Source organism: Heterocephalus glaber, unplaced genomic scaffold, assembly GCF_053883595.1.
Source record: "Heterocephalus glaber isolate CG9 unplaced genomic scaffold, H.glaber_assembly_v1.0 deba00000594, whole genome shotgun sequence".
Taxonomy (NCBI): Eukaryota; Metazoa; Chordata; class Mammalia; order Rodentia; family Bathyergidae; genus Heterocephalus; species Heterocephalus glaber.
This window is the reverse complement of record NW_028258151.1, coordinates 33,663,676-33,688,323: the sequence shown is the minus strand read 5'-3', so window position 1 is coordinate 33,688,323 and position 24,648 is coordinate 33,663,676. Positions and strand designations below refer to the sequence as shown.

The 24,648-nt window shown below is 42.3% G+C and overlaps 1 protein-coding gene across 10 annotated transcripts in view; it reads left to right on the top strand.

Annotated features, from left to right (window-relative positions):
* Ambra1 (autophagy and beclin 1 regulator 1) overlaps positions 1 to 24,648 on the top strand; it is a 193,281-nt gene that overhangs the window by 34,354 nt on the left and 134,279 nt on the right. For 5 of the 10 annotated variants that reach the window (XM_021264225.2, XM_004851917.4, XM_004851918.4 and 2 more), the window contains exon 7: positions 252 to 1,705. In XM_021264225.2, the coding sequence (XP_021119884.1) occupies positions 252 to 1,705 (1,454 nt within the window). The remainder of the gene's footprint in view (positions 1 to 251; positions 1,706 to 24,648) is intronic. The other 5 variants (XM_087205049.1, XM_004851920.4, XM_004851919.4 and 2 more) reach the window with 2 other exon arrangements.

The window sequence follows — 24,648 nt, the reverse complement described above, 5'->3', positions numbered from 1 at the left end:
GCGAAGCAGGCAGCGGAACCACTGAGCTAAATCCCCAGCTCTGGTTTGCTAGTTGTACTCAGATATGTTGCTAATTGGAAGTGAATCTGCAGCCAGTTACTACTATAGTTCTCGGTACTTGGGGGAAGTTGTTGACTGCCTATGAAGGTGCTTCTCCTTGGATGATTGTCAGTAGTTAGTTCTTGATTCACGTGGAGGTTCTATCTAACTGTCTTGCTCTACCCTTTGCCCCATGCTGGTCCATGCTGCAGGGTGATGATGAACCAGAAATCCCCATAGATGGAACAGAATTATCCCACTACCGTCAGCGTGCCCTCCTGCAATCACAGCCAGTTCGCCGGACGCCTCTCCTCCATAATTTCCTGCACATGCTGTCCTCCCGCTCCTCTGGCATCCAGGTGGGAGAGCAAAGCACAGTGCAAGATTCTGCCACCCCCTCACCCCCACCGCCTCCCCCTCAACCCTCCACGGAGCGCCCCAGGACTTCCGCTTACATCAGGCTCCGACAGCGGGTCAGTTACCCCACCACAGTTGAGTGCTGCCAGCACCCTGGGATCCTGTGCCTTTGCAGCCGCTGCTCTGGCACTCGAGTTCCTTCCCTCTTGCCACAGGACAGTGTCCCCCCTGCTTCTGCCAGAGCTACTACCCCTTCCTTTTCTTTTGTACAGACCGAGCCCTTCCATCCCCCGGAGCAGGCCTCATCACCGCAGCAGGACCAGGGCCTCCTGAACCGGCCGTCTGCCTTCAGTACAGTCCAGAGCAGCACTGCCGGCAACACACTCCGCAACCTCAGTCTGGGGCCCACGCGTCGCTCTTTGGGGGGCCCTCTGTCTAGCCACCCTTCTAGGTATCACCGAGAAATAGCTCCTGGGCTGACAGGATCGGAGTGGACTCGGACAGTCCTTAGCCTGAACTCCCGCTCTGAGGCGGAGTCCATGCCCCCACCCAGGACCAGTGCTTCCTCTGTGAGTTTGCTGTCTGTGCTGAGACAGCAGGAAGGTGGCTCTCAGGCATCAGTGTACACATCAGCCACAGAAGGGAGGGGCTTTCCAGCATCGGGGTTGGTGGGTGAGTCCGATGGAGGGAATGGTTCCAGCCAGAACAACTCAGGCACCATTCGCCATGAGCTTCAGTGTGACCTGCGTCGCTTCTTTCTGGAATATGACCGGCTGCAGGAGCTGGACCAGAGCCTGAGTGGGGAAGCTCCTCAGACTCAACAGGCCCAGGAAATGCTCAACAATAACATTGAATCTGAGAGGCCAGGCCCTTCCCATCAGCCTACCCCACACAGCAGTGAAAACAACTCCAACCTGTCCCGAGGCCACCTGAATCGCTGCCGAGCTTGCCACAATCTCCTGACCTTCAACAATGATACTCTGCGCTGGGAAAGAACCACACCCAACTACCCATCTGGTGAGGGTAGCTCCTCCTGGCAGGTCCCTAGCACTTTTGAGGGCATGTCATCCAGTGGCAACCAGTTGCCACCTCTTGAACGCACGGAGGGCCAGACGTCCAGCTCCAGCAGGCTGGAGATGAGTAGCTCTGCTAGTCCACAGGAGGAGAGGACTGTGGGGGTGGCCTTTAACCAGGAGACGGGCCACTGGGAGCGAATTTACACCCAGTCCAGCAGACCTGGAACTGTAGCACAGGAGGCCTTACATCAGGATATGCCGGAGGAGAGCCCTGAAGAGGATTCCCTCAGGAGGTAAGCAGTTGCTGTCCTGCCTTCTCCTTCATCCCTGCCTTTTCTCCTTTCATGTCTTCCTTCAGCCCTGTAGATTTGTGGCTCGGTTGGAAATATCTTGGGCCCATGCATCTGGTCATCTCCCCATTGATCCATCTTGGAAAATTTTGCTCTGGTGGCAAAGCTAGGGTCAGGCCTGGTGATACGAGTCAGTTGGCTATGCTGGCTCTGTTTCTGGCAAGCTGAAGGCTCTGACTTTAACCTTGAAAGGAGAGCAGAGATGAGATTAGAGAGACATGAGGAGATAGAACCATTGAATTTCTGTTCCCTGTCATTCAACCTTCTTGAAGGTTTATTTGTGAAGGTCTAGGTATTGTGAGATAAGAAAATGTCCTAGAGTACCTAGGAATAGTGAAAGAGAACCCCTTGTTTCAGACTGGCATATTGGATGGGCTCTTTGGTGGCATTGCTAATTCTTATCATTTGGAACAATTAGTGTGTGTACATGTATATGTGCATGTGTGAGTGCATTTGTGTGTGCATGTATGTGTGTGTGTGAGGATGTAGTGTGTGTACCTCAAAGTTTAAAAATTTTTTTACAGATACATGGGGTTTTTGTTTTGTTGTTGTTTGTATTTTTGGGGTGCCAGGAATTGAACCTAGTGCCTTGTGCATGCCAAGCACATGCTCTACCATTAAGCGACACCCTCAGCCCCAAGATTTTTTTGGGGGGATTGAACTCAGGACCTTGAACTCATGTTGTAAGGCAGGTGAGGTGGTTCTGAGCTAAATCTCCAGCCCAACCCCATTATTTTTTGAATGGGCCTTCTAGATGTCCATTCATCTTGGGGTGGGGAAACAGAAGTCTTGATGGAAGGCCTCTCTATACACAGACTGGCATACCAGCCAACCACTTCATAAAAGAAACTGTGGGCGTAGTTGATTACCCACCACATGTTCCCTGTATGGCTATGTGCTCATCTAACTTGATTTATTAGGGACTTCTTTCTGTAATTATGTAAAGGTCAAATCTAGCATAATCACCAGCTCTCAGAATATGCCTCCTGGATCCAGACAACATATTACATCCTTTGTTGAAGCTTCTGAAATTTCTCTGACATAACAAGGATGGGAATATAGATTGTGCACATAATGTACTTGTTATTTTGAGAGAGTGTTTTAGACAGTCAGTCAATAAGCGTGAGTTGAATGGCTGTAATTTTTTCCAGCCTGTACTAGGCACCGTGCCCAGTGGATCTACAGTTTTGTTGTGGACACAAGACTTATTTACATAAAATTTATTAAAAGTGTAGACAATCACGTGCTTCCTTGTATGGAGATTAAATGTAGTCTAAGCAAACAAACAAAAACCAACAAAAATGTAGCCTAATTTCAGAAAAAGGGAAGTATCATCAGTCAAGGTTTTACAAAATCTAGTTGAAAGATGAACCCGATTAGAAGAGGAGAGCTCTTTTTCTTTTAGGGGAACAGCACATAGTAGAGAAGGAAAGTGTGTGGTATATCCATAATAGTAAGCAGTAGCTAAGGCCTGAATAGGGGACAGTGAGAAACTTGGCTGGCTGTGAAAAGTAGACACAGTAATGGAGGTTACTCTGCCCTAGTGAGTTAGACCCGTCTTGGGCAAACAGCTCTTCCTTCCATTCATGGGTTTGGAATATTTTGTCTTGTGTGATGCCCATATCAAGAGCCTGGGACTTTGTTCTTCTCCTTGTGGAGAGTGAGAAGGCATCCAGGTTTATTAAAGACAACGTTGAGAGGACTGTCTTTAGTTATGCTGTAAGCTGCCTAGACCAGGAGAGCTTCTGTTCAGCATTTATCTACCCTGTTCCCACAGTACCTCTTCATGTATTGTGATCAGTCCCTGAATTAAAAATAAACTCAGCCATAAGGGGCTGGAGATTTAACTCAGTGGCACTGCCCTTGCCTCGCAAGTGCAAGGTGCCAAGTTCAATCCCTGGTACTGCAAAAAAACAAAAAACAAAACAAAACAAAACACCAGTCAGGCTTGATATCCCGATACTCTAGGAGACTGAGGCAGGAGAATCACAAACCCAAGCCCAGCCTGGGTAATTTAGCAATTCAGCGAGACCTTGTGTCAAATATTTAAAAAGTCTAGGGAGCCAGACATGGAAGCGCATGCCTGTAATCCCAGCACTCAGGAGGCTGAGGCTGAAGAATGTTGAGTTCGAGGTTAGCCTGGGCTAACTCGTGAGACCTTGTTTCAGAAACTCAAAAATTAATCAATAGGGCTGGGGATTTAGCTCAGTGGTTCCGCTGCCTGCCTTTCAAACGCAAGGTTCCGAGTTCGATCCCCAGCACCAAAAAAAAAAAAATTAATAAATAAAAATAAAACCTAAGTGGCTGGGGATTTAGCTCAGTAGTTCTGCTGCCTGCCTCAAAAGTGCAAGGTCCTGAGTTCAATCTCCGGTCCAAAAAAATAAATAAAACCTAAGAAACTACTAAGGAGGTACCAAAACTTTTTATTTAATTTTTTTTCTAGTGATGAAAACTAATTTGTGTTGTGGTTTAAGTAAAGTTTAAGCATTTAAAGATGTGTATTGTCAAATATGAAGTCCCTTGCCATTTTGCAGTAAAGTTTTATATGCTTTTTGCTCTTTTCTTTTAAGATATACAAATAATGCATAATTCTCATTATAAAATAGTATATAATAGGTACATTGTGGGGTCCCTTAAATGAGCTAGGATACTGTATACAGTAGGTGCTGACTGATAACTCAAAAATGAGGTATCTTGTAAAAACATTCTAACTGCAGACATTCGAGAAGGGCCATTGCCTCATCAGCTGGCAACATTCCTGTGTAAACCACTCATTCCAGCAGGTCTGATCAGTAATATCAGGCAGGGGCTTATCTTCTCTGATAGAGGAGTCAGGCCTTGCTCCTACTTCTCCAGCAGGTGTCACTGTTGGGCTGCTGCTGCTTCTGCTGCTAGGTTAGGATGGCAGGGAAGAAAAGGTGTCCTTCCTGTTTGTGTGGGAGTCTGGAGCTTGTAACAACAAAGCTTGTTTCTGTAGTTGACTGTTGTTTCTAGTGAGTGGAGTTCACAAAAGGTGATTGTACTTGAAGGGAGAGGGTTTTGTATCTTTGGTCTTGTAGTGGGAGATATGCTAAGGAGGTATGTTTTGATCCTTTGTGCTGCAGAGATAATTACTAGTGTGTGCCAATAATGAGTCTTAGTAAGCACACAGTGTGTATTTTGATATAGCTCTGTGCTGCTTAATAGTAATAACCAGTGCAAAGTTTATCTTCCTTGGCCTGTGGGCAAGGGAGGATGAGGTTTCTGTGTAGCCTGACTGCACCTTACAACTTGGATGACAGGTCTTTTGTTTCACTACCAAAAGCTGGTGTGTTTTGTTTTGTTTGTTTTGTTTGGGTTTTTTTGTCTGAGAGTTTAGGATTTGGAAAAGATTAGGGTATTGTGGCTTCTTAGAGTAGGAGTTTCTTGGCTTTTAAAGGTTTGTTTTTAGGAAAAAAGAAATTTTGAAATGGCATCTTAAAACCAGAGGAGTTTACGATAGGGCATGATAGTGCATGTCTATAATTCCAGCATTTGAGAGGCTGGGACAGGATCACTGCAAGTTTGAGGCCAGTCTGGGGTACATAGTGAATTCAAGGCTAGCTGGAATTCATAGAGAGACCTTTTCTCAAAACAGAGAAACAGCAAAAACCCAACAGACAACTAGAGAAACTCAGAGCTTATTTAGTCCAGTCTATCTCTCTATCTCCCTTCCCCCAGTATTGGGGATTGAATCCAGGACTTCATACATGTCAGGCAAGTGCTTTACCACTTTACCACTGAACCTTATTCTCAGTCCTTGTTTAATTTTATTTTGAGAAAGGATTTTACTAAGTTGCCTAGGCTGGCCTAGAACTTACTATCCTTCATCTTCATCATTCATAGTTAGCTGGAGTTGACACAGTTGTAACATAGAGACCATCGTAGAAATGGGAAATATGCAAAATCTTGGGCCCTTAACTGGTTATTTATTACAAGCTTGATGTGTATGTTTTGTTTTGTTTTTTTGGTACCAGGGATCGAACTCAGGACCTTGTGCTTGTGAGGCAGGTGATGGGACCCCTGAGCTAAATCCCTAGCCCAATTTGTATGTTTTTTTTTTCAGTACTGGGGATCAAACTCAGGACCTTGCACTTTCGAGGTAGGCTGCGGAACCACTGAGCTAAATCCCCTGCCCGCGATTTGTATGTTTTTTAAAGGCAGTCAAGGACCTAAAAGTCGTTTTTTGTTAAAAACTATGACCCTTTACTTAGACCTGTATATTTCCAATAAATAACTAAAAGTAAAACAAAGTTTGATTTCTGTTTTATAGAAGTGTGGGTCAATGCCTTTTCAGCTCTCTATACAGGCTTTTTAGTCATTTAGGGAGTTTCTGTTAGCCCTAAATTTACCTGTTCTTTTTTTTTAGTACTGGGGATCCAGGCACGGTGCCACTGAGCTAAATCCCTGGCCCAATATACCTGTTCTTAAGACTAGAGAACACCAGGGTAAGAGGTTTACAGGGACATTTGGCTGCGTCCAGAAGTCTTCAGTCATCATCCTAAATCTGTGATCACCTGGATTTTAGTAAAAGCAGAGCTTGATATGACTAAAACTATTATAGAGACAATCATTTTATGGGAATGGAATCACCTTTCAAGCCATGAGGACTGAAACCAGGACTGAGGTAATAATGAATTGGACCACAGCCTACCAGTTAGTTTTTCAAATCTCCACCTGATGATGAAATGCTTTTACTATAACTCTGACGTTTGTTGGTTTAGCTTTTTTTTTTTTGGTACCGGGGATTGGGGATTGAACTCAGGACCTTGTGCTTGCGAGGCAGGCAGCAGAACCACTGAGCTAAATCCCCGGCCCTACCAGTTCGTTTTTAAAAGCTGACCTCCTGTCATTGTGGGTGGCCACAGGACACCCTGATGTTTTTAAAATTTTTTTTTGTGGTACCAGGGATTGAACTCAGGACCTTGTGCTTTTGAGGCCTGCACGGTGCCACTGAGCTAAATCCCCAACCCTGACACCCTGATCTTATCAAAGTGTGTACCCTCCACCTGCTCAAGCTGGAATTCTTTTTTATTTTTATTTATTTATTTTGTTGTTGTTAAGGGCTGACTTGATCTTTATCAGGTCCTTAAGCTAAAGTAAGTCTCTTACCATTTTCTCGTTCTTATTAGAGCATTTTCCCTATACGTTTGTGCTTTAGCTTTAATTTCCATTATCACTAAAAGCAGGGACCCATGATAGCCAGGATTACAGGTACGTGCCGCCACATCCAGCCCAGTCTTTTTCAGAAAATTTAGATACAGGGAGAGGAAGTAACATTGTAGAGGTACAGTATTTGTAGCAAAGGTGAGATTTGAACTCTTGGCTCCTGAAGAGGGTATCCTTTCCTCCACTTTATTTGAAATTTGTGCTTTCATATGGCACATTTCTCCCAAAACCCCTGTGGCTCATGTAGCTCATTTACATGAAGGACCTCTCCAGTGAATTCTCATGCTAAGAAATTAGAGATCTGATAGATCATTTATAATTATTATTTCTGTGTAGAAATGTAATCAATACCATGTTTCTAGGAGAAAGACTGTTTTATTTACTTGCTTTTGGTTCTACATTGTTGAGTCAAAATTGGTCTAAATCTCCTCCAGCTAAATGGTTTGTGCTTTCCTTCTCTAGATACATAACAAAGCATCAGGGCTAGAGTGTTTAGTAAGTTTTTTTTTTAGTGAGTTTTGACTGTGTTCTGAGAACTGATGTCCTTTTGAGTTTTATTTCTTCCTGATGATAGATGAAGACTGGAGAAGAATGTTAAAAACCATAGCATTAAAATGTGGCCTGCAGCATCCAAGGAGTCACTGACTCCAAATAAGAAAGGCCTTAAATGATTATGTAAAGAGCTGCTGTGTGAATGAACAAGTGAATGCTCTTAGTAGGCCTATATTCCCCCCACTCAGAAAGTTTTTTTTTTTACCAAAACTATGAGGAAGGGTGAGCCTAAAACATTGTTAATAAACAGTGTTTGTTTAGAAATGCAAATACCTGGATTTTGCTGCTATAAAACTAATGCAGATTTACAGTATTTACAAAAAAATGAAACATTTCAGAAATGTGCAGTTATAGAAAGTGTCCTTTGCAGAACCACTGCTCAGAGATAATCACTGAAAGCAATTTCTGTGTGTTAACTCCAGAATTTTTTCTATGCAAATGAAAACATTTCTTCCCTTGAGTTGTGAAAATGGGATCTACCAAAATTGACTATTCTACAGTTTTTTATTGTACTTATATATCATGGAGATTTTTTTCATGTCTGATTTATCTAACAGTATATAGACACAAATAGAAATATGTATTTCATAATGGTACAGTATGGTGTGCACATGATTAATTAGCCCTGTCGGTAGGGTTTGGATGGTTTCTGTCTTTGTCTCACAGTGTTACATCATCGTGGCATATGCATGCAGTCGCTAGAGGATGAATGTCTAGAAGTGGGACTGCTATGGCCAGAGAGTTTGAATGTTAACAGTAAATGAAAATAGAGTATGAGATTATCACTAACTTAAGATGTGTGAAATATTTATTTCTTGTTTTATTTTACTGAGCATAATGTCATTATTTCAGTTATAAACTTGTAAATTTTGGAGGGTCTTAAGGTCTTAAGTTTCTCAGTGGTAAATGCTCCCACCATTGGATTTTCAGGAACCTGCTCCTCAAGGCTGAGAAAAACTTGTTTTATTAATTCTAAATATCTGCCAACTAAAGGTGTTGCTACTGTATGGTACTTTCCTTTACCACCATGCGTGGCATGAGGAAAATAGCTGTTTTCAGTCTTTGATACTTATCACTAAGTCCTCTGTGTCTTGTTAAATGTCTGAGAGAACTGAGGTAGTTCTTTGCTTATCATAAAGCAGTGAAGGACATGTAGACATTTGACTTATTTGTCATCCATTGTGATGAGGGGTCAGTTTCTCTATGGCAATATGGGCATAAGGATGGACTGAAAGAGAGGAAGAAGAGGTACCATTGCTTTTAGCACTCCTTCCTTCAAAGTTACTATTTTAAAAAAATTGCTTATAAATTTTGAGACAGGGTCTTGATAAGTCATTAAGTTGCTCAGGCTGGGCTCTAACTTCAGATCCTTCTGTCACAGCCTCCCAGAGTGCTGGGATTATAGACGTGTGCCACCATACCTGGCCCCTTGCCATTAATCTTTCTTGCCTTTGCTGCTCACCTGCTCACCTAAGTCACTCTGTTTCTGCTTTTCTGCTGGGGGTTGAACCCAGAACCTTGCATATGCTAAGTAGGTGTTGTGGCACTGAACTATATTTCTAGCCCCAGTCACTGTATTTTGGGTGTTTTTGAATTCTGAGTGTGGTCTTTGCTCTATCTTCTACATCAGTTGTTTGCAAACTTTTTCTCTAAAAAGACAAGATAAATATTTACAAGGTGAATATTTTAAGCTTTGTAGGTACAATTTTTCTTGTAACTACTCAAGTTTGCTCTTGTAGCACAAAAGCAACCATAGATGATATATAAATGAATGAGTGGCTCTGTCTCAGAAAAACTTTGAGTATCAAAGGAAATTTGATTTTATATAATTTTTACATGTCATGAAAAAATTGATGCTTTTCAACTGTTTAAAAGTAAAAACCATTCTTAGCTTGTGAGCTGTACAAAAGCAAGCAGTGGGCTGGAGCTGGCCTGCAGACTGTAGTTGGCTGATCCCTGCCTCATATGAACTCAGTTTGGAAAATCAGGTTCCAGAGTAATACAAGGCTTTGTGACAGTGAGGGCCCAGAAAGGATTGGTCTGGACCTCCTGCCCTTGTCCCTGTTCTCTTGTTCTGAACTGTGGACTACGTGCACAAGTATTGACACCTGTGAAATTTTTGATGATGAAGGTCAGGGATAAGTACAGAAAGAATCCCTTGTTTTCTGTAAGATCTGCCCCGAGCAAGGTGCTCTGGCCTCTCATAAGCCTTGGCACTCTTGTGTACAGCCTGCCCTGGTTGGGAGCATAGGAGCCACCAGATCCTCCAGTCAGTATGCCTGATAGGCAGCCTTTCCCTCTGTGCAGGTGAGATTTCAAGCTAGTTAACCCTCATCATCCCTCCTGGGATGAATAGGGTGCTGAATGCACACTGCAACCTAAAAAGATACAATTGCTTCCGTAGGATCAGGTTGGACTACAGCGCCATCTGTGTGTGTGCTGAAATCCTGGAGAACAATTTCCCGTGCATTTGTCCTTGCCCCTTCTGATCCCCCTGTCTACTGTGTCTATTCAGAGCGGCACTCCAAGGGGTGCATTGGAGGTTGTTTCAAGACAATAACACCAGGTGTAGGGGGTTCTGTTTGTATAATATATTTTGCTTATTTTAGTCAGTTTTAACCCATTAAGACTGTGTGGTAACTTAACCACCCCCCCCCCCCTGGATTTCTGATATATTTGCCGGGTTGGGGCAAGGTCCGACACATCTTACTTCTCCTCTTTCTTGGGAGGAGTACTCCTGAAAAACATGTTTGTATGAACAGACTTCACTTTAGTTGGTGGGCCTGTTAACCTAGAGATTGCTGAATAGTCTTCAGGTATGTTTGGCTCCCACAATGTTTCTAAACATTTTGGTTTTCCTACACAGATTCAGATTTCTAGATTTTATTGGAAAAAAAAATCTGGAGGGCTAACAACACTGTTGCATTTGCACATGACAGCAGGAGTTGGGTAGTTCTGCTACTTTAGTCAGGCATAGACTTTTTTGGGTAGACTTTTCCTTTTATTCCTTTTTTTATTTTGAGACAAGGTCTTACTGTGTAACCTAATGTTGTGCCCAGATTACGAAGTCCCAAAGACCACCAGGAGGCCGTTTCTGATGTAAGCACACGAGGGTCATTTATTCAAGCTTAAGCAGGGACTCTCAATTGTCACCGACACAGCGGATCGAGATTGAGAGCCCCGAGTTCCAAATTAGCAGGGTTTTTATTGAGAATACAACAAGCTTTGGTCATTAGCAGCCATATGATAGGTTAATATTTAGCAAGTATGAAGTGTAGAATTTTGATTGGCTAGGCTCGTTGGGGGTTGGAGGGGATTACGTATAGGTTTTTACAAGAAGAATGGGGACAAAGGTTAGTGGTCTACTGTCACATACTGATGGTCAGCAGACATCTTGACTCATGGTCATGACCACCTTGTGTGGATAGTCAGTACGTTAACAGATTGTCCTGTAGATAGTGGGCCTGGGACACTTGTTTCTAGGGCAAACAGATGGCTGAGTAATGAGCTTAGGAATCTTGAGTTACAGATCATGTCTTTTGTCCCAGATTAAGCACATTTAATCATTAATTTGAAAGAATAAAGGAGACTGCTCCATTTTGGACAAAATGGAGTCATTCTGGTCCCACATTCACAAAATGGAATTTTGGTCTCACACTAGCTTAGGTTCAAACTTGTGATCCTCCTATCTCAGCCTCCTGTGTAACTGGGATTACAAGCATGTACCACAACTGCCAGCAAGACATGGACTTTTTTGGTGCCTTAATCTGTACTAGGGTGATATTGTATTTCCTACTTAAATTCCATTTTGTGTATATGACCATTGCGGTAGCACAAGCAAAATGTATTGATGGGAAGCCAGGTGTGGTATTATGTGTCTGTAATCCTAGAAGTTCAGGGGGCTGAAGCAGGAGGATTGCAAGTTCAAGGCCAGCCTGGGTAATTTAGTGAGACCTTGTTTTAAAATAAAAAAAAACTAAGCTGGGCAAGGTAGTATATGCCTATAATCCCAGCACTGAAGACTGAGGCAGGAGATGAGTTCAAGCCTGTTCTGGGAAACTTTGTGATGAGACCCTGTTTCAAAATAAAATTTTTTTAAAATTAAGAAAGGATGGGAATGTAGTTCAATGTGAAGGCCCTGGATTTGATCTACAATTCCACCAAAAAACAAAACAAAACAGAAGAAGCCAGGTGTGGTGGCACACACCTGTAATCCCAGTATCTGGGAGGCAGAGGCAGGAGTATCTATGCAAGAGGCTAGCCTGGCCTATGTAGTGAGTTCAAGGCCAGCTTGGACTGCATGGCAAGTCCCTGTCTTTTACAAAAAAAAAAAAAAAAAAAAAAAAGGTGTAAACTAATATTTCTTAAGTGCCTAACACGGCTCCACCAGGGGGAGGCACTGGACATCTTGGTGCCCTTGTCTCCTCTCTACCCAAGGTGCCTACTTTCACCCACAGAGGAGGCTGTACTCTGGCTGTAGGCTGACAGCCCCCTCATCTGATAAGCTGCTTGATTTTTTAATAGCAACAATTAACAAACTCCTCCTTTTTCCAAAGGTGGAAAGAGAAGGTTCCAGGCAGACTTGCTGCATCAGCTCATGTTAGTGAGCAGATCTCATTACGTCAGCTTGTGGAGCATGCAGACAGTCTTCTCTGTGTAAATGGACTAGAAAAACTTACTCTCTGCCTGAGTGGAGCACCTTGGAGAGAGGGTGGTTGGATCTAGTGAGAGGTTGCAGGACTTGGAGGATCACCTGCCAGGAAATTAAAAGCAAGTTGGAGCAGGAGTAGAAATCATAATAATAAAGGAATTAGTATGGCCTTGTCATAGAGAATTGCAACTTGTTGACACGGTGCCCTTTTCCTTTGCTACACCAAAGGATGTGTGAAGCTTTTTGCCTCTTCTATTTTCTCCCTGCCCTACACATGTTCACAGCAGTGTTCCAGCTTCTTTTTTTTCCATCTCTTCCCCATGTGTCACTTCACCCAATAAGATGAATTTTATCCGTTTCTTTCTTTGTTCTGGTATCAGATATAGTCTCCCCACCCCCTATGTGTGACATAGGTTTACCCTCAGCAATTTTTCAAGTATATAGTGCAGTATTATTAATTACATGCTCATTGTACAACAGATCTTGAGAAGTCTTTCCTCTTACATGATTGAAACCGTACCCATTGAAGAACAGTTTAGTGAGCCCCTGGCAGCTACCATCCTACCTGTGTTTTGGTGAGTTTGGTTACTTTAGTAGTTTGGTTTTGTTTTGTTTTGGTAGTACTGGAGTGCTAGAGATCGAACCCAGGACCTTGCACATGATATAAGTGGAATCATGTAGTATTTGTCATTTTGGATGGCTTATGTGAGTTAGCATAATATCTTCATGTTGTGGCTTGTCAGAATTTCTTTCTTTCTTTCTTTCTTTCTTTCTTTCTTTCTTTCTTTCTTTCTTTCTTTCCTTCTTTCTCTCTTTCTCTTTCTCTTTATTTCTCTTTCTCTTCCTCTTCCTCTTCCTCTTCCTCTTTCTCTTTCTCTTTCTCTTTCTCTTTCTCTTCTGAGACAGGGTCTTGCTGTGTAGCCCAGGTTGGCCTCAAACTCGCACTGATCCTCCTGCATCAGCCTCCCAAGTGCTGGGATTATAGGTGTGCACTACCACACCTGGCTCCTTCTTAATTTCTAAAGGCTGAATAATATGTCACATTTTCTTTATCTATTCATCTGTTAATAGATATTTACACTGCTTCCACATTTTGGCTATTGTAAATATCGTTGCATTGAACGTGGGTATGCACATATCTCCTGAGACATCCCATTTTTAATTTGTGGGCGAGAAAGTAGAAGAGAATTGCTGGATCATATAGTAGTTCTGTTTTTTTTTTTATTGGTACTGGGGATCGAACTCGGGACCTTGCACTTGCAAGGCACGCGCTGCACCACTGAGCTAAATCCCTGGCCCAGTAGTTCTGTTTTTAATCATTTGAGGAACTTCCATGATATTTTCCCTAGTGGCGGCACTCTTTTGCAATCTTACCAGCAATGCACAAGGGTCACAATTCCTTCCCTTCCTTACTCATTTTTTTTTTTAATTCTTAAGGTATGAGGTGATAAATAATTGTATTTAATTTGCTTATTTTTTTCTCCTGATAACTAGTGACATCGAGTATCTTTTCATGTGCTTGTTGGCTATTTCTGTATCATTGTTGGAGAAATATGAATTTTAATATTTTCACCTTTGTTTAATATGCTTATTTGGGAATTTTGTTTATTGTTGTTAGTGAGTTGTACCAGTTCTTTATATATTCCCCTTGGGATTAATGCCTTGTGTGGTATTTGGTTAGCAAGTATTTTCTCTCTTTTCCATGGGTCACCTTCAAAACTGAAGTTTTTAGGTCTCATAGAGTCCTATTTGTTTTACTTTTTGCTTGTGCTTTTGATATCATATCAAAGAAATCACCATTCATTCCCATGTCATAAAGCTTTCCTCTGTGTTTACTTGTAGGAGTTTTATAATTTCATTTTTAATCCATTTGAAGTTAATTTTTGTACATGGTGTAAGATAAGGATCCATCTTTGTTCTTTTGTATGTGGGAACCAGTTTTCCTAGCACCATTTATTGAAGAGACTGTTATTTTGATTGTGCAGTTATGACACCTTTGTCAGAGATGTTTGACCATATACCTGAGCCCTTATTTCTGGTCTATTCTGTTCCATTGTTTTGTATATCTGTCTTTATTCTAGTATTCAGAACTCTTAGGGAATGACTACTTCTCAGAGATGTCTTCCAGGTATAGCTGGCTTTTTTTTTTCCCCCCTTCGGGATCGAACTCAGGACCTTGTGCTTGTGAGGCAGGTGTGGCCACCACTGAGCTAAATTTCTGTCCCTAGCTGGCTTTTGAGTGTTGAGTCTGTTGCAAGATGCTACCTCTTCAATTTACTGGAGATGAGAAGTTGCTGCCTATTTGGTCTACCCCTGTTTTTTTGGCACTGACCTATAGTATGGTTTATGACTCTTAGGGAGTCTCAGTCTTGGCCCACAAGGAAAAACAACTGATTAGAATAAATATGTCACCTTGTTTAAAGTAGTACCGTCAGCAATAACAGCATCAAACACAGCCTAGAAAATGACAAATTGTGGTAGCTATTAATTTGCCACCTTTAACCATGTGAACTAGATTTGTGGTTATATAACAAAATCTCAAACAAACCAGAAAATTGTATACAGTAAATATACCCTCAGTATGGTGATTTTATCTTCAGGAGAGAAAATTTAAAGAGTTGGGGGGAAATGTAAAGAAATAGAAGAAGAAGAGATTAGAAGCAAGGCTGGAGGACAAAGAAAGATTATGCAAACTTTTGGAAACTGGTGAAGAAGACAAGAGAGAAAGAAAGAAGGAAGAAATAAAAACAAGAACATAACATAACAGAACAACAATAACAAAAAAACTGGAAACTTTGTGTTCACACTTATATTAAAATAAGAACAATCAAGAAAAAACAAAATCACAGAAACCAGAAAAGGGGGGGGGGTCCAATTCAAAGTGTGTCTCTGTTGTCACTGGTAGACAAGTTGGGCAGTCAGAGCCCAGATCTGTGTTGATTAATCTCAACAAGCCAGCCATAGATTTACGGTCTGGTAGTGGATAGTCTCAGCAAGCCTGCACCTTTAGTTCTGAAGCTCAGGCTGGTTTCTGGCTGTCTGACTGGAACCCAATTTGTTCAGCCTGCAATACTCTGTGCCTCCTGGTGGCTTGAATTTGGTTCTCTGCTAGTTTGGCTCCCTGACCTCCTGCCAATTTGAACACAGTTCCACCTCACCCTGATGGAGCCAGCCTACAGCTGGTCTGAGTTCTGAGCTCAGTTGGCCCTCTCCAGTATGACTACTGGCCAATTGCCCTCTCCTGGGGGACGTCTGAACCCAGATAACTCACCAACCACTGCAGTTTGCTGGTCTGCATTCCAGGGGTGCATTTCGCCATGGAGGCCTCTGGGTTGCCAGTAGTCACCATGTGTCTGCAGCTTTGAGCCTCCCCTCCCATGTAGTGAGTCATGGCTCAAGGAGAAAGTACTACCTGCTACCTCCTTCTTCATTGAATTGAAGTCTCTCTCCTCTCTCTCCCTGTGGGCTTCAGTTCTCCCTTCAGATCCTTGCTGGGGTCCTGGGGACCCACTTTCCTCCTTGTCTTCCTCATGTTGTTATATTTAAGTGCCTGGACACCAAATTCTGTATGTCTGTCTTGAAGTCAGTACCATACTATTTTGGTTACTGAACTCTGTACCTTTGTAATATACAGTGATACCTGGTTGTTGAACTCAATTTGTTCCAAATTCATGTTCAAACACTGAAAAGTTCAAGGACTGAACATATTTTTCCCATAAGAAATAATGGAAAACCAAATAATTGGTTCTGAGGCCCAAGGATTACATTTATAAATTCTTTTTTTTTTTTTTTTTTTTGGTACCAGTGATCGAACTCAGGTCCTTGAGCTTGGGAGGCAGGCAGCGGAACCACTGAGCTAAATCCCCGGCCCTATAAATTCACTTTTCCAGGACTTTAATATATTTCTCAATGATTCTTTTATTTTATTTACTTTTTGGTACTGAGGATCGAACTCAGGACCTTGCTCTTGTGAGGCAGGCATGGTGCCACTGAGCTAATCCCTGGCCCTCGATTTCTTTCTTTAACTCTTATCGTGGTTCTCACAGTTTTTCTTTTACCTTTACAACTGGTATCACTAACTTTCTTTGGGGCTATGGTTGTGATATTTTACACAAAGAACACAAGAGCACAATGATGAATTTTTAACACACTAACACAAGCACTGTATGTTGTCTGGGCCAGAGCGGAGCTTAGACTGAAGTGTCACCCCTTTGTGTTCGTGCCAAGACATGACACGTGGCTCACTCTTGGCCTGTGTACGTTTTTTTCAAGTTGGATTTTTGCTTTGACTACAAAATTATGAACACGAAGATGATTTTTTTCAAACTTTCTTATTTGAGTAGTGGAAAGTTGGCGCTTGGAGCTATTTCACAACCAGAGTATCACAGTATTTTGAAATCTAGAAGTGTGAGCCCTTTAGCTTTGTTCTTTCTCTCAAGATTGTTTTGACTATTTAGGGTCCTTTAAATTCCATAGAATTTTAGGACTTTTTTTCTATTCACAAAAACATATAATTGAGATTTTTATAGGGTTTGCATTAGATTGTGTTGAGTATTATGGACATATTAACTGTATTAAGCCTTCAAGTCCACAAACATGGGTTGTCTTTCTATTTGTCTTCTTTAATTACTTGCAACAGTGTTTTATAGTTTTCAGTGTCCAAGTCTTCTGTCTGCTTTATACCTAAATATTTTATTCTTTTTGATGCTGTTGTAAATGAGATGGGTTTCTTAATTTACTTTTTTGGAGATCTAAAAGTTTAAAATGTAAATAAAAAAGGAATTCTTTTTCTTTCTTTTTTGTTTTGTTTTGGTACGGGGGATCTAACTCAGAACCTTGTGCTTGTGAGGCAGACGCGGTGCCACTGAGCTAAATCCCCAGCCCATGAGAATGAATTCTTGGACCAGGCATGGTAGCTCATGCCTGTAATCCCAGCACTTGGGAGGCTGAGGCAGGAGAATCACCAGGAGCCCAGCCTGGGCTACATAATGAATTTAAGGCCAGTCTGAACTACACAGTGACCACTGCAAAGGGATCCTAGTATAATACAGAGGGAGTCTCAGCCTTTCTCCCCAAAAAGGAATTATATTTTTTCCTTTAAATTTCTCCAGTCTTGTATCTTTCCACAAGTCCAGAACTTCTTTGCATGTTCTTCCTTTTCCTTTGGTTTTGTTCATTTTCAGAAAGAATTCAGGTAGAAATTGGGTTGGTCATTTTCTGTAGGCTCCTTGAAAGGACCTATCATAAGCATCCTAACAGTTGCAGAATTTTCAGTCTCACATAGAGCTACTAACTTTGGTGGCTGTGTTGGTGATAATATTTTCCATGTAGTAAGGTCAGAGGAAGAGGTAGATATTTCAGAATGTGTTGATTGTGAGGCCTGCATAAGTGTTAGAGGTAACTTTTGGAAAGCCCTTGGGCAAAATTTTTGTTGGTGTTTCTCAAAGTTTGGTCTCAAGACCTGGAACATCTGTTCCCATTCCTGGGAACTTGTTAAAAATGCAGGCTTCCCGGTCCACTTCAGACCTGCTAAATCAAACTGGGAAGAAAGGGGAGGCAGAAATTGCAGTCTGTGATTGTATTTAACAAACTCTCCAGGTAGTTTTGTTGCACAGTAAGAGAAAACTAGTTTAGACCATTTAGGACTGCTTTTAAAAAAAAATCATATTGGTATATTTATATGTAAATACAAAACTATATCATGTAAGATACTAAATATGAACATTATAATTATTACTGAATCTGGCTCAGTCCATTGATGTTAAATACAAAATGAGATGATGGTAAAAAATAAGAGTGTACACATTCAAAGAGCTTATGACAGTATGCAATACTGAGGTCTGATCAGCTGCCAAACTCATCTTTCTGTACTTGGAGGAAAAAGTTTGGGAGTTTCTGGGATTTTCTTGGCAATGTAGAATGTTGGGGATTCTTGATTCTACCCCTAGCACATCAGGCTAGGGGGACAGGGAGAAGGGAGGGACAGGTTGGGTGGACAGGGGACAAACAGTGATTGCAGGGGACCACCTCACCTGGCTCAGTTATTATGCTTTTTATTGGCACAAAACCCACCCATTTAGAGCTCTAGGATGTGGCAGATGAGCAGACGGGAAGAACTGGGCATCATAGTAGACAGGGTGTAAGGAAAGGAACCTTCTAGCAAAAAAAAAAAAAAAAAAAAAAGTGGGCCCTGGCTTGTCATCCCCCTGCACTCAGGGATTCTTCTGGTGGGTTTCTCTGTGACACCTGCGTCCCTTCTTTTCCCTCTGAGACTTTGTGCTGATTGTTTTTGGCTCTGGCTGCTAAGTGAGTTCATTTCTAGCCCCAGTCCTCCGTCTGTAGGGTTTGAGAGGAAAGGTGGGTTCTGGATTCTCAGTAGGGTAAATCTAGGAACTCTCCCACACTGCTCCTACCCATCCCCCCAAACCCCTTGTGTTATGCTAAGCTCCCTTTTCGGTGGTTGTTATTGTTTTGTTTTTTTCTTTTGTTCTTGTCCACTTTGATTCAAATGCTGCTTTCTTTTATTCTCTGTCTCCTTAGGTTCCCTTCCTTTCTTCTTGTAACTTACTCTCATAGAAAGTTGAGCAGCAATATCTTTAAATCATGGCTCTCCTGAGTGACCTTGGGTAGCCTCTCTGGACCTCAGTTTCTTCAAATTATAAAATTATTGTTATGAAGGTTGGAGGAGATAAAACATTAGCTGCTTTTTACAAGTTTAGATGCTCAAGAAATGCCAACTCTTGTCTCCCTTCGAAGCTCCATCATTACTCTGTTTTGGTTTTTTTTTTTTTTGGTACCAGGGATCGAACTGGGGTCCTTGGCTTGTGAGGCAGGTGGCGGAACCACTGAGCTAAATCCCCAGCCCCCATTACTCTGCTTTTTAAAAAATACAAAATCAGCCAGGTGAATTTGTGCACACCTTGAGTCCCTCCCTGCTACTTGGGGAGCATGAGGCACAGGATCACTTGAGCCCAGGAGTTCAAGATCAGCCTGGAGTCTTGTGAGACCCCATTTCAAAGGAAAAAGAAAGAAAATCCATTTCCTTTGAACATACTCCCTGAATATCATTTTCTTTTCTGTCTGCTAATATCGGTTTCTATACTTTAGGGTTCCTCAGGTATTTATGAACTTATGCCTGGTAAAATTGGAGTAAACTAAGCAGAATGGAGGTGCCTTTCAAAGGTAGAATTAGGCAGGGCTGTTGTGATAGGCCTGAGGCTGGTTAGTCCCATTAGCCACTTGCCGCAGACCAAAACAAAGGTTCTATTTTAGAAAAGTTCCATGATGTAAAATGGTAGTTTGGTCCATAGCAAGGGAGTAGAATGTTATCCTAATTTTTCCTGGGCTTTTAATTATTTTTACAAAAGTGGACAGGGTCTTGCTGTGTTGCCCACACTGCAATTCTTGAACTTTTGGGTTCAGGTGATCTTCCTGCTTTGGCCTCCCAGGGCTAACCTGGAACTTACAGCTTCCCATACTTCCCTTACCTAACTTCCCATACTGTTTTTTTAGTGCTTTGTCTTACATCTTGAAAATGGAGAGAGCACAAATAGCCTGAATTTCCCAAATTCTAGGTCTACCCATTACATGGGAAGGGAGCCATCCTGTGCATAAGTGTTTGTTTATGATAAATGGGGTCCTGATTGAGGTACTTAGAAACAGCCAGTCTGTATCTCACAGCTAACACTGACCCTTCTGGCCTCAGGCTTTACATGCAGTGAGCAAGTTTGCACTGAGTCTTACTGTTACCATCTTTTTTCAAATATCTTTTCTTTTGTTCTTTTTTGCTTTGGTAGCCAAGGTTTCTTTGAGGAGTGATGTGGCTGTAAGCTAACTTCTCGGACTTGGTTCCTTTTTTTGGAGGGGGGAGGGGTTTGAGACAGGGACTTGCTGTGTAGTTCAGGCTGGCCTTAAACTCACTGTAGACCAGGCTGGTCTTGAATTCAAGGCAGTCCTCCTGGGATTAAAGGCATATGCCACTATGCCTGGCTGTCTTGGATTTACTGCTAATGCTGCCATTGTGACTATGTAAGACCGAGGGCCTTACCAAACGCTCGGAGGAGCTGACTGCAGTGAAGAACACCTGGGAAGGAACACATTGGACAAGTTGGAAAGTAAAACAGACCTTTATTAGTCTGGCCAGACGGCACTCCCAAAGCAAAGTAGCTTAGAGAAGCAACTGGCTCAGAGTCCGAGGCTGTTTTTATAGGGGGTTGCAGGGGAAGTTAGCAAGCAGAACTTACAGAAAAGAGAAAAAAATGTTGATGGTCAAAAGATGTTTGCAGATTGTCTTATAGGTAGCTGTGTCCAGAACATCGGTTTCGGGCAAACAAGGAGATGGGTAATTCACTTAGGAACTCTATGTTTGTTACAGACTTCATCTTGTGTCCCAGAACTAACATGCATCTTTAACCATTAACTCACATTTAATCACAACTGGGGCTAGGGGAGTTTTATGATTACAAAGTTATGCAGTCCCACAGCTAGATTAAAAATTGACAAGATAAGGGATTGTTTCATTCATGTATTGATGCTAAATAAGCCATACACCAAAATTTAGTGACTTTAAACAACCATTTCATTATCTTTCATGTTTCTCTGGGTAGATCTGGCTCAGTGGGGAAATCCTGGTGGTCTTCCTTGGTTCTCTGATGCCACATGGAAGCTCAGGACAGCTGGTCCCCTGTCCCTCACCATGTAGGCTCAGGGGCCTTGTCTGTCCAGGAAGTCTCTCTATCAGAGTAGCCAGACCTCTTTATTATGGGAGGCTGTCCTGTGTGTTGTAGGGTGTTTAGTAGTATTCCTGCCATTACCTACTAGATAGACGCAGTAGTGTTACCAGCCACTTAGGTCTATGTGCTCAGTTTGCTTTGCTTGCTACTGACCACATCAGAGGTGGCCTTTTATTTTGGTGAAAAGGAAAAAGGATTTATTCAATGCTAGCTCCCAGGAGAGGGAGGGGACTCATTCCCTCAAATCATCATCTCACCATGTATAGGTGTTAAGGTCTTTTATAGTAAGGAAGAAGATGGGGGCTACAATAGAAATATCCAGGCTTGTGTCATTGCTCCTGAACCCTTACTTCCTCCTTCTTTGCCTATGGAGATGAAACTGGAATTGACATTCTGGAGCCAGCATCTGCATATTCTGTCCATTCTTCTGGGCTGAGAGGTGGGAGTGGCAGTTTATGCCCTAGGCCTGAGGAAGTTTTGAGAAGCTGCTTGTCTCTAAAGGAAAAAATCTAACTTCTTAAAGTTTCATTTTGCTGCACAGATTACAATACTACTCCCACAACCCAGTTGCAACAACCAGAAATTGCTGCATGTCCCCCTCAGGGAACCCTCCTCCCATTGAAACCCACCAATAAATTATTTTATGATTATAGTACTCTTCTTTGAACTTGCTGTTTCACTATGACATCTCACAAGAAATTGGCAATGGCTTCAAATGATTTTGTTCTTATAATAGTTACAATAGTACTGCCTGGTTCTGATGGTCTTGAGTTGTGCCTTTCATTGCCTCTCCCCTTTTTTGCCTTGTCTTTTTTTTTTTTTTTTTTTTTTTTTGGTACCGGGGATCAAACTCGGGTCCTTGCCCTTAGGAGCCAGGCAGCAAAACCACTGAGCTAAATCCCTGGCCCCTTATCTTTTTTTTCTTTTGTTTGATCCCCCTAAATAAAATGCAGGTGGGTAAAGTGATATTTGTAAGGCCTTTTTACACAGGTATCAATTCAGCAGGCATTCAGATCACCGAGATAATAGCCATTAGTGCTAGTAGAAAGAAGGCAATTTACATGTTCTAATTGTAGTGGGGCGGGGGTGCATAATTTTTAGCAATCTTGAAATTCAGTGGTTTCCAGGCTCCACAGAGTTAATTTTGGCAGGGTAGTACTGATTGACATGCTGGAGGACGTTAATGATTCTTTTGGGGAACGGGGGAGGAGAGTGGAAATTGCAGTTTCTCTCTTAATTGTACTTTAGGTGTCATTTATGACAATTTCATGTTGTCTAGACAGAGGAAAATGGTGGAGAAATTATTTCAGTGGAGTTTCAGATGCTGAGTCCAAAAGGGATCAGGGTGGTTGCCAAAGTCAAGGTTGGAGTGGAAGGGCAAGTAGTGTATCCCCAGAGGCAAATCAGTAAAAATCAAATGTCATTAAGAGAAGCACCTCAGAGTTAACCTGGAATATAAGAAAAGCGATTCTACTCTGAGCTTTGTGTTAGCTCAAGGCCTACCAGAGGATTGTTTGGGGGCCCAGCTGGAGTCTTCGCTCTCCTGTCTATTTCTGTAGACTCCAGAAACCTCATTACTGAACAGATTTGAGCCAGGAGAGCTACCTCTGCTTCTGATTAATAAACGCCCCAGCTCCCTGTGCTTTCTTTTTGTGAGGCTTTTCTTAGGGTTTCATTGACTCTCTATGCCTTCCTGATGTTTGGCCTTAGGTTTTACTTCCTGTCACAGAGATGCCAGGGTCCAGGGTCAAGGGCCTGTCTTTTTTTTGGGGGGGTCTACCAGGTATCAAATTCGGGACCTTATGCTTGCAAGGCAGGTGCCAGAACTGCTGAGCTAAATCCCCAGCCCTAAAGTGATTTTTTAAAATTAAAGTTTCATAATTATATTGCAATGTATTAAGGATAGTATATAAAAGCTAAATATGATGCTAACTAATCACTTTTAAAATGAATAAAAATAACCACCAACCAAACAGTTAGCAGAGGCAGATGTTCTAAGAGGGGCCTTGCTAACTTTTTAGGCAAGACTTCTGTATGGCTAAATATATGAGTGCATGCTTTATATAAGTTGTTTCTAGCCTCTCCCCTTTTGGTGTCTGTGCATGTACATTGTGCTCTGATATTTTGCTACCTATTGCTCACTGCCCAGAAGCCTTGTGTAGTATGTTAATGTTTGGTAAAGTCATTTGTGAGCTTTTCTGATGAAAGGCATTGTTTTGGGCCTCATGAATTGTTAATGCTTGATGATGGTGAAGCAAGGCCTATCTGCACCTCAGGTACTATGAGTCCTTTTGGTAGTATGCCTGTTTTCCCCCTGGAGATTGGCCTTTTAGCAGTGCCACCCTGCCTTGGTCCACCCCACAGCAGAGGCAGGAATTGCCTGCCAGGCTCTACAGGCAACTGCACCTCGTGCTCCAAGTGTACCCCTAGAACTGGGAGGCCCTGCAGCGATCAGATGAGTGCTTATCATTGGATGACTTAAATGGTAATTGCTAGTGTGTGAAATGGGGAGGCTGGATGCCTCTACTTTAAAGCAGAGATGTCAATTTGGAAATCATAATAGAGGTGTTTCAGAACACACAATTATATTTTACAAAGAATAAGGGCTTGTCATCTCATGGCCCAGGCATGCACCAAGACAGAGATTTGGGCTTGCAGAGCAAGATTCAGAAATGAAGAAAGCAGTAGTGCTCTGAGTTTGTTTGGCTTCTTACCCCTCTATCCCTTCCAAACATTGTCCCTTTCCCCTATGAGGTCTCTTTTGGCATCATACACTCTAGGAGCATCAGTGGTAGTTTCCCAGGCAAATAGCTAGCTCTGATTTTATAATTTAATGAGCCTCCTAAGGATCAGGCTGCACAGCATTTATCAGACCACTGTGTCAGCACTTTAACTTGAGTGGCATAAGTGACCCAGAGGGATGAAGGGCGAAAGAAGCAGACTCTGAAAACCTTGTGCCTTTGGGAATTTTAATGTAAGTTTGATATCCAACAACCTTGTCTGAAACTTGTGGGATCAGTGAGGGACAGTCAGATATGTCTTGTTTATTCTTCCAAGTCTAGTAAGCCTGTTGATTCATTCACTTAGTTTTTTGTTTTGTTTTGTTTTGTTTTTTGGTGGTACCAGGGATCAAACTCAGGACCTTGTGCTTCTGAGGCAGGCATGGTGCTACTGAGCTAAATCCCCGGCCCTCATTCACTTAGATATTCATTGGTCTCCTATTACATGTTAGTTAGGATACAAGTTGTGATGGGGATAAAAGCAAGGTGTGATAGCATACACCAGCTACTTGGGAGGCTGAGGCTGGAGGATCAAAAGCTCAAGGCCAGGTTTGAGGTAATTTAGAGAGACAAAATAAAAATTTAAAAAGAGCTGGGGATGTAGCTCAGTGCCATAGCACTTGCCTAGTATGTGTTTAGGCCTTGGGTTCAATCCCCATCACCAGGAAAAAAAAAAATTAAAAAGTCTTGGAACTATTATCTGCTTTCATGTAACTTGCAGTCTAGTGACACAGATAAGACACTGTACTTTTTTTTTAATACTAGGGATTGAACTCAAGGCCTAAACCCCTAGCTCCCTCTCTCCTTCCTTCTTTCCTTCCTTTCTTTCATTCCACCTGTAAGGTCAGACTGAAGCATGATTGAGACCATCGAGGCAGGCAAAGAGTTTATGCCATCTGGGTGCAGATGGGCCAAGGGCGAAAAGGCTGTTGGCCCTGAGAGGAGAGTGCACGCCATTGATATGGGGGAGTTTAGTTAGGGGAG